At 38.1% G+C, this 13823-nt stretch overlaps 1 protein-coding gene across 1 annotated transcript in view; it reads left to right on the top strand.

Moving 5' to 3' along the window:
- The first annotated feature begins 492 nt into the window (after positions 1–492).
- The window catches only part of IL7R (interleukin 7 receptor), a 34957-nt gene continuing 21626 nt past the window's right edge, over positions 493–13823 (top strand). The window contains exons 1-2 of the mRNA XM_034657018.1: positions 493–670; positions 7660–7798. Of these exons, the coding sequence (XP_034512909.1) occupies positions 589–670; positions 7660–7798 (221 nt within the window). The 5' untranslated portion in view covers positions 493–588. The remainder of the gene's footprint in view (positions 671–7659; positions 7799–13823) is intronic.

The raw sequence follows: 13823 nt of genomic DNA, 5'->3' as shown, positions 1-13823 counted from the left end.
AAGTACCAGGGATACACAGAAAACCAAACAAAATTGCTGTTCTTGTGAAACTCTCTAGTGTGCATGTTCAGAGATTGGAGGTGAATTATTTAAAATAACTTGCAATACATTACTTCATAAAGTGCAGAAGCTTTCCTTAAGGAGAAACTCACCCCAGATAATCAACTGATTAGGTGTCTAAATTTAGAGTTTTGTCTTGTGATTTTTTTTTTCTTTTGAACCGAAGCGTATTCACACTCTAGTCGCAGGTAGTTTGGGGCTGGATTGGAATGTGCCACCTCACTCTGGAATAAGCAGAGTAAGTTTGGGGGCTGACATGAATGCCAAAGAGGCACAATAATTCAAAAGCTCTGTCCCTTCGTTTCCTCTACCTCTGCTTACAACAGCAATACTTTTACTCAGACTTCCTGTTTCTGGCACTTGCCTTCTTTTTTGCTGTGTTTATACTTCCCCCTGTCTGTGGTTAAGTAAGTATAAAGTACTAAAGCTGTAGATTTGTCTGTCTTTCTGTCACTGGTTCGCTCTCTCTCATTCATTCCTACACACAGGCTCACACACCTCCTCTCTCCTTTCTTTCTCTCTCTCAGAATGACGATTCTGGGTACAGCTTTTGGTATGGTTTTCTATTTACTTCAAGCCGTTTCTGGAGAAAGTGGCTATGCACAGAATGGTGAGTCATTTCTACCTTTTCTTTTAGGATTTCAAATTATCTCTAGCATATGCTTCAGGTTACCCAGATCCCTAACAGACCGGATCTGGACACTGGGTTGGAATGGAGTTGGAGAACTTACCACATACTCAGTCATTTTGAGTGTTCTAACCACCAGGACAGGGGGTCTGGGATAATACTGTGGGTGGTTTATAAAGTCTTAGAATTGTCAGAAAGAATGCATTTGACCCTCCAAATGTGGATCTTAAATGCTGGTCAATGCCTGCACTTTTACGAAAAGAATACTCATGTAGACGCAAGGTTGAGCTTATTGGAGAATCTTCAAGGCAGTTTTACCTTGTTAAGAGAAAAGCTAGATTTGTTTTGCTTAGCTTTTTAGGAGGTTCCAAAAGCATGACTTTCATGATACAATAATTTCTAGAAAGAACAGCTTTGTCTGCACTCACCAATGCCATATCTCTAGCACCTAAAAGAGTACCTAGAACATAGTAGACATTCAAGATTGGAATTGAGTATTTCAAAATTTCTTCAAAATACTTCAGTTTTGATAGATTTATGTGAGATTCTTAGTGAATAACTGAACAGAGAAAGAGCTGAAAGAGTTGTCTCATTAAAATATATTTAATTTTCTCCATATCGACAAATTTATCATCATACAATAATTCTCTTTGGGATCCTTGAAATCTTTAGCACCTAGAAGCCAATGCTGCCTACTGAGTAAATACGTTGTAATTACAACAAAACTGTAGACAAAGGCAAAACAGCAGCAATAGGGGCCATCTGGGAATTTGGACCAGCCAGTTGTTCCTGATAATTAAGCCCTTTCACTTTAAGAATTAAAAAGGATTTTCTTATCAAGGTTATCAAACACATGTCTAATGATTCAGCTTAGATATGTTAAGTCATGTAATTACTAAGGGTGGAAATCCCTAGAATATTTTCACTAAGGGAATTGGCAGAGGGCTGACATTTTTCACAGTGTGACCATGTATGAATCACTTTGTGGGGATGATTATTATTCGAAAGTGTTGCCTTATGTTTGCACAGATAGCTGGTTGGCAAGTAACACCTAATTCTTACTCTTCAGAGTGTAAACTATTCCCTCTATTTCTCCCTGGGGGACCATACTTTTTTTTTTTTTCAAAGAAATAAGAATTCTAACTGAAAGCTGAGTTTTCACTTCAACTTTTTTTTTTAAAGATTTTTTTATTTATTTATGTGACAGAGAGACAGCCAGCGAGAGAGGGAACACAGCAGGGGAGTGGGAGAAGGAAGAAGCAGGCTTCCAGCGGAGGAGCCAGATGTGGGACTCGATCCCAGAACACCAGGATCACGCCCTGAGCCGAACGCAGACGCTTAACAACTGTGCTACCCAGGCTCCCCACTTCAACTTTTTAAATTTCAGATTGATTTAGGAGATGTAACCGCTCATTCACATTGATCCACCTCAAAATACTTTTCAGTTTGGGATGTATAGTAATTAGCTGCTATTTGTTGAAAGATTAGTTCTTTGAAAACACAAGGATGAGCAAGAGAAGAAAGGGATATTTTTTTTAAAGTCCAAGACATTTATACTTTTAATCAACTAATTCCTTTCAATGGGAATATTTCTAAACCACACAGCCTTGTCTATAATACATATTCTAAAAATTAAATTTTTATAGAAAAATATGCCTAGAGAGTGAGCGTTTAAAGAATAATAGGTTAATTCACCATTCAAAAATTCTATGTAATTTCAAAGCCTTAGTAATAATACCTCTGACATAGAATTCTTTTCCAAAGGAGTCCCAAAGGTTTCACATGTATTTCAGAATTAGAATTCTTATTTTACCTTTCCATTACTTATTTCNATTACAGACCGATTTCTCTAATGAATATGGATGCCAAAATCCTCAACAAGATCCTTGCTAATAGAATCCAACAGTACATTAAAAGGATTATCCATCATGACCAAGTGGGATTCATACCTGGGATGCAAGCATGGTTCAACACTCGCAAATCAATCAATGTGATACATCATATCAACAAGAAAAGACTCAAGAACCATATGATCCTCTCAATTGATGCAGAAAAAGCATTTGACAAAATACAGCATCCTTTCCTGATTAAAACCCTTCAGAGTGTAGGAATAGAGGGTACATTTCTCAATCTCATAAAAGCCATCTATGAAAAGCCTACTGCAAGCATTATTCTCAATGGGGAAAAGCTGGAAGCCTTTCCCTTAAGATCAGGAACACGACAAGGATGCCCACTCTCGCCACTATTATTCAACATAGTACTAGAAGTCCTTGCAACAGCAATCAGAAGACAAAAAGGGATCAAAGGTATCCAAATCGGCAAAGAAGAAGTCAAACTGTCTCTCTTTGCAGATGACATGATACTCTATATGGAAAACCCAAAGGAATCCACTCCCAAACTATTAGAAGTTATAGAACAATTCAGTAAGGTGGCAGGATACAAAATCAATGCCCAGAAATCAGTTGCATTTCTATACACGAATAACGAGACTGAAGAAAGAGAAATTAGGGAATCCATCCCATTTACAATAACACCAAAAACCATGCGTTACCTTGGAATTAACTTAACCAGAGACGTAAAGGACCTATATGCTAGAAACTATAGATCACTTTTGAAAGATATTGAGGAAGACATAAAAAGATGGAAAAATATTCCATGCTCATGGATTGGAAGAATTAACATAGTTAAAATGTCCATACTACCCAGAGCAATCTACACTTTCAATGCTATCCCGATCAAAATACCGAGGACATTTTTCAAAGAACTGGAACAAATAGTCCTTAAATTTGTATGGAACCAGAAAAGGCCCCGAATCTCCAAGGAACTGTTGAAAAGGAAAAACAAAGCTGGGGGCATCACAATGCCGGATTTCGAGCTGTACTACAAAGCTGTGATCACAAAGACAGCATGGTACTGGCACAAAAACAGACACATCGACCAATGGAACAGAATAGAGAACCCAGAAATGGACCCTCGGCTCTTTGGGCAACTAATCTTTGATAAAGCAGGAAAAAACATCCGGTGGAAAAAAGACAGTCTCTTCAATAAATGGTGCTGGGAAAATTGGACAGCTACATGCAAAAGAATGAAACTTGACCACTCTCTCACACCATACACAAAAATAAACTCCAAATGGATGAAAGACCTCAATGTGAGACAGGAATCCATCAAAATTCTAGAGGAGAACATAGGCAACAACTTCTATGACATCGGCCAGAGCAACCTTTTTCACGACACATCTCCAAAGGCAAGAGAAATAAAAGATAAAATGAACTTATGGGACTTTATCAGGATAAAGAGCTTCTGCACAGCCAAGGAAACAGTCAAAAAAACTAAGAGACAGCCCACGGAATGGGAGAATATATTTGCAAAGGACACCACAGATAAAGGACTGGTATCCAAGATCTACAAAGAACTTCTCAAACTCAATACACGAGAAACAAATAAACAAATCATAAAATGGGCAGAAGATATGAACAGACACTTTTCCAATGAAGACATACAAATGGCTAACAGACACATGAAAAAATGTTCAAAATCATTAGCCATCAGGGAAATTCAAATCAAAACCACACTGAGATACCACCTTACGCCAGTTAGAATGGCAAAGATAGACAAGGCAAGAAACAACAATTGTTGGAGAGGATGTGGAGAAAGGGGATCCCTCCTACATTGTTGGTGGGAATGCAAGTTGGTACAGCCACTCTGGAAAACAGTGTGGAGGTCCCTTAAAAAGTTAAAAATTGAACTACCCTATGACCCAGCCATTGCACTACTGGGTGTTTACCCCAAAGATACAGACGTAGTAAAGAGAAGGGCCATATGCACCCCAATGTTCATAGCTGCATTGTCCACAATAGCCAAATCATGGAAGGAGCCGAGATGCCCTTCAACAGATGACTGGATTAAGAAGCTGTGGTCCATATATACAATGGAATATTACTCAGCTATCAGAAAGAACGAATTCTCAACATTTGCTGCAACATGGACGGCACTGGAGGAGATAATGCTAAGTGAAATAAGTCAAGCAGAGAAAGACAATTATCATATGATTTCTCTCATCTATGGAACATAAGAACTAGGAGGATCGGTAGGGGAAGAAAGGGATAAAGAAAAGGGGGGTAATCAGAGGGGGGAATGAAACATGAGAGACTATGGACTGTGAGAGGCAAACTGAGGACTTCAGAGGGGAGGGGGTGGGGGAAGGGGATAGCCTGGTGATGGGTAGTAGGGAGGGCACGTATTGCATGGTGCACTGGGTGTTATACGCAACTAATGAAGCATCAAACTTTACATCGGAATCTGGGGATGTACTGTATGGTGATTAACACAATATAATAAAATAAAATTAAAAAAAAATAAAATAAAAAAAAATAAAAAAAAAAGAATAATAGGTTAATTCACCATTCAAAAATTCTATGTAATTTCAAAGCCTTAGTAATAATACCTTTGACATAGAATTCTTTTTCAAAGGAGTCCCAAAGGTTTCACATGTATTTCAGAATTAGAATTCTTATTTTACCTTTCCATTACTTATTTTTCAAAAACAAAAAAAGACAATAGTGATAGCTAACCCTTCTTGGGTGCTTACTGTGTTCTAAGCTAAGCCTTGCACATATTTTGTTCAATGATTCCTCAAAACAATGTGAATTTCCATATTGAAACAATGAGGCATAAAGAGGGACCACAGCTAAAAAGTATAATAGCAAGAATTTAAACCCACATCTGTCCAGTTCTGGCACTGGAGGTCTTAACCAATGTGTATATTACCCTTACCTAAGAATTTTTCAGCTTAGATCAAGTGTAATATTCTCTTTGTAAAATGCCTTGCAATTTTGCAAGTTGTTGAGGCGAACTTTTCTTAGTTACAAAGCAACTTTATTGGCTAAAGAGCCAATGACCTGCTTCTCAGAACATAGCCACTTTAGTTGTATGACCAGTGCTTTGTATATTGTATGAAAATATACATCAGACTCGCTCCACCAGACTGGATGGCTAAGGGTGATGGTAGTGCTTTGTTCTACTGGTACACAGCATCTGCTAGACTGTGCTCTCTCTGGCTTATATTGTATGTTGAAGAATTTTGGAGACAAAGCTGATCCACAGAAGTCTGAATTCAAATAGTAACATAGGTTCTGTTGTATAAGATTGCTTGAAGATTGAAAGAAGAGAAAAAATCAAGACAGAGTGAGGACTGTTGAGTAAGGGCCAGCGAAAGCCACCTAGAACCATTCCACTGAGAAAAGAGCCAGTTCTTAGGAGATAAGATCTTAGTCCTATAAGATTAGGAAAGAACATGCTTTAAAATGTGAGCCCTAAATGTGGGTTTCCCCCGCATTATTTAAAACTGTCATCAGGAAGAGGGCTATACCCTACTGAAATTACGTAAGAAGTCTTTGCTGGTGGCAGAATTGTGAGCCTAGTGGGTTCTAGGAATGGTCAGAAAGAGCAGTGCCCACAGCTCTTTTCTAGATCTAGCTTTTCAAGATTTGTGGCTTTGACTGAACCAACCTGTCACTGAGCTAGTTGGTCCACTCACAACCAGCTTTACTAACTTTCCCACAGACCTACTTAGTTATTTAAGTAAAGAAGATGCTGTTTCTACATTTCATTGCCTTCGGGACACTCAGCTGGGGTTTAATTTTAGTACATTCTATATCCAATTTAAAACCCTAGGAGCTTCTAATTNTTATTTATTTATTTGACAGAGATAGAGACAGCCAGCGAGAGAGGGAACACAAGCAGGGGGAGTGGGAGAGGAAGAAGCAGGCTCATAGCAGAAGAGCCTGATGTGGGGCTCGATCCCATAACGCCGGGATCACGCCCTGAGCCGAAGGCAGACGCTTAACCGCTGTGCCACCCAGGCGCCCCTAATTTTAGTACATTCTATATCCAATTTAAAACCCTAGGAGCTTCTAATTTCTAGTATTGATGGGTCAAAGTAATTTCTCATACTGATGGAACTGGAAGCCATCACAGGCTCCCACTTGACCACTCTGAGAATGGCTTCGGTTATGCTGCATTTTCTCAGGTCCCAGTCCAAGTATATTTGCTAACAATTTTTTTCTATTAAATATTGTGAAATAGATGTACAAAATGTCTACTTAATCCTAGGGGCCTCAACCCCATTTAAGAAATTGAATACATCTGTGACAGACTGTATTTACCAAAAGTGGCTGAAAAAAAATTCTCGTTCCCTACATAGGTCTAGAATTCTGATGTCCTTAAGATATAATATCTATAGAAGAAGGATCTCTCCAGGCAGAAGCAGTACCTATAGGATTCATGTGAAGGTCCACTAGATATGAATCCTGGCAGATCTAATTTTTTCTAACCACATTTGCCTTAGTAGCCTAAGACAAATTGCTTTAAGTAAATATTCACATAGTGGAGGTAATCAATTGTATTGGGATGCCTATTAAGGCAAGAAAAAGCTATCCCTTAAAAAATGAACTTCTGATTGTAAGGTAGTTCTCATCTTCCCTCATTCAAAAAAGAAATACTTGGGAGGAAATCAATGCAGATTAGTGATAAAGTCAAAGGCTAGATTAGGTAGCATTTGAATAATGGAGATAAAATATCTCTTACTCGAAATTACCAATTAACAGAAGAGATTAACAGTGTAAAAAAAAGAGCGTATTTAGTATTTTATTCTAGATCTCTAATGCACTAACGCAATGGCAGAAATATTTAGAAATATTTGGAGGTTATTTATTAACTGTGATGATTTTTTTTTTCTGTTAGAAAAACCAGTGCTCATTAGACATCGATTTGGTTTGGTTTGGGGTCTTTTCGGTTCGGGTTTTGGTGTTGGTTTTTCTGTCTTTTCCCTTGGGCTTTTCTTCTTTAGATAACCTATAATCACTCTTTCGTGTCTACCCCAAAGGCTTCCATGTCATCGATGTCACTCCAGATTTCAAAAGGTCGCACTCATTTGCTTCATTAACAGCTGCAGGTTTGTTCTTCCCCAGGAGAGTTTGAAGACGCCGAGCTGGATGACTATTCATTCTCTTGCTACAGTCAGTTGGAAGTGGATGGAACCCAGCACTTGCTGACCTGTGCTTTTGATGACCCGGACATCAACAGCACCAATCTGGAATTTGAAATATGGTGAGGAATGCTAGCTCCTATGGATGCCTAGAAATCCTGCTCTCCTTTCATGGACTGCTCAGCAAAGGAGGGAGTGTGGGGCCTAATTATCAAGTACTAAAATGGAATAGATTCCAAAAACTTCCTGAAACTCCCTGTTCTTCACCAAAAGATTCCAGCAGAGATTCTCTCATGGGTTCATCTGTCAGGACTTGCTACTACAGCAAGCTGATGGTATGGAACTTGGAGACCTCACAATCCTTCTGACTTCATGGCAGAATTTAAATTTTGCTTTCCTAGGACTCCTCCCCCAGATTTCTTTGTCCAACATGAGACAATCTAGTGCCTTGTTGCACTCTGGAGCCCGGTTGCCTGGTTTCTAATCCCGATACTGCATGGACTTGGGTTTTTAACCTAAAGCAAGTAATGTAACTCATCTATGCCTCAGTTTCTTCACCTGTTAAATGACATGTACTCACTCATAGGGAGGTTGGATGATTAAATACTTTAATACTTAAATAATTTAATTAGAAGACACATCCAGTATATAATAAATAATGGGAAGAAGCATTAAAATAACAAAATCTATGAGTACAGACCTAATTTCCACCCTCCTGACACAGTTTGATTTCACATGATATCCTCAGTATCAATTTTTCAAAAATCCACAGGAATAATCCAGCTCTTGGTTTCATGAGGCCGCAGAAAAAAGGCAAAGGAAAAAAGAAAGTTTCTCTCTGGTTTGAAAGTTTGGTGAAGAGTTCAGAGAGTTTTCTTCTCCCTCCACAAACCATCTCTTGTTGCTGAGGGTTACTGTCTCTGATGACTGGAAAAAAATACTCCAACGTGAAATTCTAACTTGGGGCTATCTCCAAATTCATTATCAGATGACCTAATTAGTTTCCTCCTAAGAAAAGTGAGTCAAGATCAACCAGTCATAAAAGAGGACTTCTTAAACTCAGTAGAGCCTCAGCCAAGCCCGTTTAATACATAGCCTAGACAAGATCTAAACCGCACGCGTTACATTAAATTATAGGAACTTGCCCGCATCTGTCCATGCAGTGCTTCCTGACACAGTCATTGGAGAAGGATGGCCTTGGATTTGAATTCCATGGCACATTCTCACTCTGCCTCTGTAGGTTCACTTCCCTAACACACTTTCCAGAAATAAAACATTGGAAGAACAGGAATCTACGATGTCCAGAATCTATACTGCAACTAGACTATACCAACAGAGCCAAACAGCTCATTCAAACCACATTCTCATTTTTATGAACAGAATCCCCTCTAACAGAGGTTTGACTTTGGGTTCTCCACCCAGCTCTTTGGTGGACTGCAGTGCTCACGTAGTTTCTCCTTGGGAGGCTGACATGACCTTTCTGTCCACTTTCTCTCACACCACTTCCTTGCCCATTTGAACAAACTTGCCCACTTCCTTTTGCAAGTCTCTTGATTTTTCCTGTCATATTGAAATCTATTTGCATCTTCTGTTGGGGGTTTTCAATTGGATTTAGATATTTCAGTTGGAAAAGGATTGTCTTAAGACACGTTTTGCAGTGAAACAATAAGTATGAGGAGGTTAAGGTGTTCCTGGAGAGCAGCTGTTTTTGTGAAAGTCTACCTCGAGGGGGATTTTCATGCAACTCCTAGGCCCAGGGGGGACATTGTTTCTCAAATCAAAGTCAACCAGTGTGCTATATTTACTGGCAGGGCTCGATTGCTTTTCCAATGAAACTAGCTTTATTGGAACTTTCTGTTCCTTTAACATGTTTATAAAGAAGAAATTGGAAATGACTGGAAAATGTGCTTTCTGATGAAGTCTTTACACAGGTCAGATCGTTGATAGAAACCAGGTGCTATTTCCCAGCTTACTAGGGGCATTTTCCTAGGTGAGTTTACCACCTGCCCGACCTGGCCACCATTCTCCCAGGGTTAGACACCAAATTACTTAGTGTTCAATGAGATGATCCACCTCTCAGGAATGGACTTGGATTAGCCAAAATCACAGGATTGGATTACCAGCATGCCAACTGATGATTTTGCATTGGTAGATACAATTACTATAGATACCCAGATATCCATACTGGGCTCAGGACCTACGGGAGTTGGTGTTGGGGGAGAAGAGGAACAGAGAGGGCCAGTAGGGCGTATATCGATATAAATCCACTCGTACTGGGGGATCTGAAACTTTTTTATTCCCAGAACATTAATCAGCTCTCAGGTACCTGGAATGACAAAATAGAGGCACCGAAGTAGGCACCTGGGTTAGAAACCCAGTAGTAACACTTAAGGAGCTCCATGACTGAGGAATTTCTTAAGCTCTCTGATCAGAACAACTACCTTGCATTGGGGTATTTGGCATACGGTCAGTACCTGTAAATGGTACTGAATTCTCGGTGTAGACTGATTTTCATTAAAAATGTGAGCAAAAGGCTGTTTAGTAAATACAAAGCAAAACAAAGGAAGTTTGTTTGTTGATTGTAAGACGACGGTTATTTGGTTCAGATCTCAAAGTGCTTATTAATTTTTTTAGGATTAGCTGCCAGCACTTAAACATGTAGGTTCTCTCTTTAAAAATCAGATTTGGTAATAGTTGGTCCATACAGCAAAAGTACCTGAACAGAATTCCAGCTGCTTCTGTGGGTAGACAATTAAATCTCAGTCCTGAAGTTAGGCGCACTTTCATAGACACCATAGGCACTTGAATTGGGAACCCTGCTTTTTAGATGTTTGTATAAGTTCCAGAGTCAGCTCTCAGAAGGCAACTGATTTCCTTTGTTCCCACATTCCTGGGGGCACCATAGTCCCTCCTATGTGCTACCTACAGATATCACTTCACATATGTCATTCTTGGTTTCATCATTTACCACCCGTGTCACAGGCACCCTGCCAAATCTACCTCATGTTCTAGAATTACCTAGCAATGTCTGTCAAGTGTGATTAATTTAGTCCTTCTCCAGTAAACCATACTAACTTTCAAAGTTGTTAGATATTTTTGAGATAGATTCTTTCAAGGTCAAATGAGGAATAAAAGCTACAGTTTGTTTTTGTTTCTGTTTTTAATATTTCCATGTAGATTCCTGTCTGTCCCATCAGGAGAAATGCACTTATCAAGCTAAACCAGACACAATTGCAGGAAATATAGGAAGCTGGAGACAGGGTAAAGGAGAAGACACTATGGTCTCCTCAGCAGTCTCTCCCTGTTTTTGGAAAAAGAGGGTTTGTGTCAGTGGCTTAGAGTTGATGTCCCCTGGGAAGGTCCTACAGGCCCAAATTTGTTAACCTATAGTACTACTTGCAGTCAAAAGAACATTAAAAGAAAAAAAAAAAAAAACAGAAGAAAAGCCAGCAAATCACTGAAGTAGTAATTTGTGAAAGTTTATTGTGCATGTACCACAAAGACAGTTTGCAAACCAGGAGCACTTAAACTAAAATATGGAACAAGGCTTAGAGGTATATTGTTATAAAGCAGCGGATATAGTGTAAAGGCAATGAGTGTTTATTCTTTACAGTGATTGGCTATAGTATTAGAATTGTCTTAACTGAAAGGAAATTGGTTAGTGGTACCTCCTATCAATTTTGGCAAATGATTTAAGTTTTTCTTATGATTTTCAGAGGCATAAGCAAGAAGTCACCCAGGTTAAGTTGATCTTGCTTGTCTTGCAAAGTAAGCTAAAACATTTACTTATATGACTAACTGATTTTGTCTGCCCAGGGAATTTTTTAATTGTGATCTCTGTGTTTAATTTTAACACTGGATACTTGCAGTGCTTTTTGTCTCCCCCTAAGATACCCTAAAACGGCTCTATCCAATAGAAATACAGTACAATCCACATTTATGTGTGAGCCATATACATAATTCTAAATTTTCTAGTAGCCACATCTAAAAGAAGGAAAAATAAGTAGGTGAAATTAATTTAGTTTAAATTAACATGCTTAATATAATAATATATTTAATTTAATAATATATTTTATTTAACCTAATATATCCAAAATAGTATCATTTCAACATGTAATCAACATGAACAAAAAATATTAATGAGATATTTTACATTCTTTTTTGCATGCTAAACCTTCAAAGTCTGTCATACATTTCAGAGTTAGAGCACATCACAGCTTTCAAGGATTCAATAACCACATACCAGGTTGCGGCTATTGCATTGGATGGAAATTAGAATATTTCTAATCTTGGCAGTACATATTTAGCAACCAAGTAAATAGTTTTTAACTTAGTTAAGTTAGTTGAAATGAACTGGATTGACTTGAGTTGAACTACTCATGGGGAAGACACTAAGTTTCCACCAATCACTTAAGCCCAGGGTCACCTGCACAAAGCAAGGTTGTCTATTGTAGGCCACTGGTATTTCTTAGCTCATGGCATAGTTTCCCCTCCATATAGGGTGGCCCCTGGAGTTTAGACCCCTTAAAAGGATGCCCAGGCTCACAAGCCAACCATATGGTGATCCTTTATATTTCATTGGGTATTAATCTCATTCTCCAAAAAGTGGGAGTGAACCAAGAATACCATTTTAAGTTCTTCTTAAACTTCCAACAATACCAAGACCTTGCTGCCTATTAAGTATTTATAATTGAATATTCCACCATGCTTTACTTACAAATATATTCCAAACTCAATGACTGAACTAAAAGCCATTATCTTTCTAATTTATCCACATCATATGTCTTACCTAAAATTCAGAAATGGAATACTGCTCCAATTCTCTCCTTCTATCCTTACTCATCCAATTATGACATGTTGCCACTTCAGAACTTTCCATGTGATGCTGGTCCCAAGTTTGTCCCCTGATATCCATCTGACCTAACTTAAAAATTTGCTTTTAATATTTACTCCAATCCAAGGGGAAANAGAAATGCACTTATCAAGCTAAACCAGACACAATTGCAGGAAATATAGGAAGCTGGAGACAGGGTAAAGGAGAAGACACTATGGTCTCCTCAGCAGTCTCTCCCTGTTTTCAGAAAAAGAGGGTTTGTGTCAGTGGCTTAGAGTTGATGTCCCCTGGGAAGGTCCTACAGGCCCAAATTTGTTAACCTATAGTACTACTTGCAGTCAAAAGAACATTAAAAGAAAAAAAAAAAAAAACAGAAGAAAAGCCAGCAAATCACTGAAGTAGTAATTTGTGAAAGTTTATTGTGCATGTACCACAAAGACAGTTTGCAAACCAGGAGCACTTAAACTAAAATATGGAACAAGGCTTAGAGGTATATTGTTATAAAGCAGCGGATATAGTGTAAAGGCAATGAGTGTTTATTCTTTACAGTGATTGGCTATAGTATTAGAATTGTCTTAACTGAAAGGAAATTGGTTAGTGGTACCTCCTATCAATTTTGGCAAATGATTTAAGTTTTTCTTATGATTTTCAGAGGCATAAGCAAGAAGTCACCCAGGTTAAGTTGATCTTGCTTGTCTTGCAAAGTAAGCTAAAACATTTACTTATATGACTAACTGATTTTGTCTGCCCAGGGAATTTTTTAATTGTGATCTCTGTGTTTAATTTTAACACTGGATACTTGCAGTGCTTTTTGTCTCCCCCTAAGATACCCTAAAACGGCTCTATCCAATAGAAATACAGTACAATCCACATTTATGTGTGAGCCATATACATAATTCTAAATTTTCTAGTAGCCACATCTAAAAGAAGGAAAAATAAGTAGGTGAAATTAATTTAGTTTAAATTAACATGCTTAATATAATAATATATTTAATTTAATAATATATTTTATTTAACCTAATATATCCAAAATAGTATCATTTCAACATGTAATCAACATGAACAAAAAATATTAATGAGATATTTTACATTCTTTTTTGCATGCTAAACCTTCAAAGTCTGTCATACATTTCAGAGTTAGAGCACATCACAGCTTGGCCATATTTCAAGGATTCAATAACCACATACCAGGTAGCGGCTATTGCATTGGATGGAAATTAGAATATTTCTAATCTTGGCAGTACATATTTAGCAACCAAGTAAATAGTTTTTAACTTAGTTAAGTTAGTTGAAATGAACTGGATTGACTTGAG

This window comes from Ailuropoda melanoleuca, chromosome 3 (assembly GCF_002007445.2).
Source record: "Ailuropoda melanoleuca isolate Jingjing chromosome 3, ASM200744v2, whole genome shotgun sequence".
NCBI classification, from domain to species: Eukaryota; Metazoa; Chordata; class Mammalia; order Carnivora; family Ursidae; genus Ailuropoda; species Ailuropoda melanoleuca.
The sequence above is the reverse complement of the archived record's forward strand: the minus strand, read 5'-3'. Positions and strand labels throughout refer to the sequence as shown.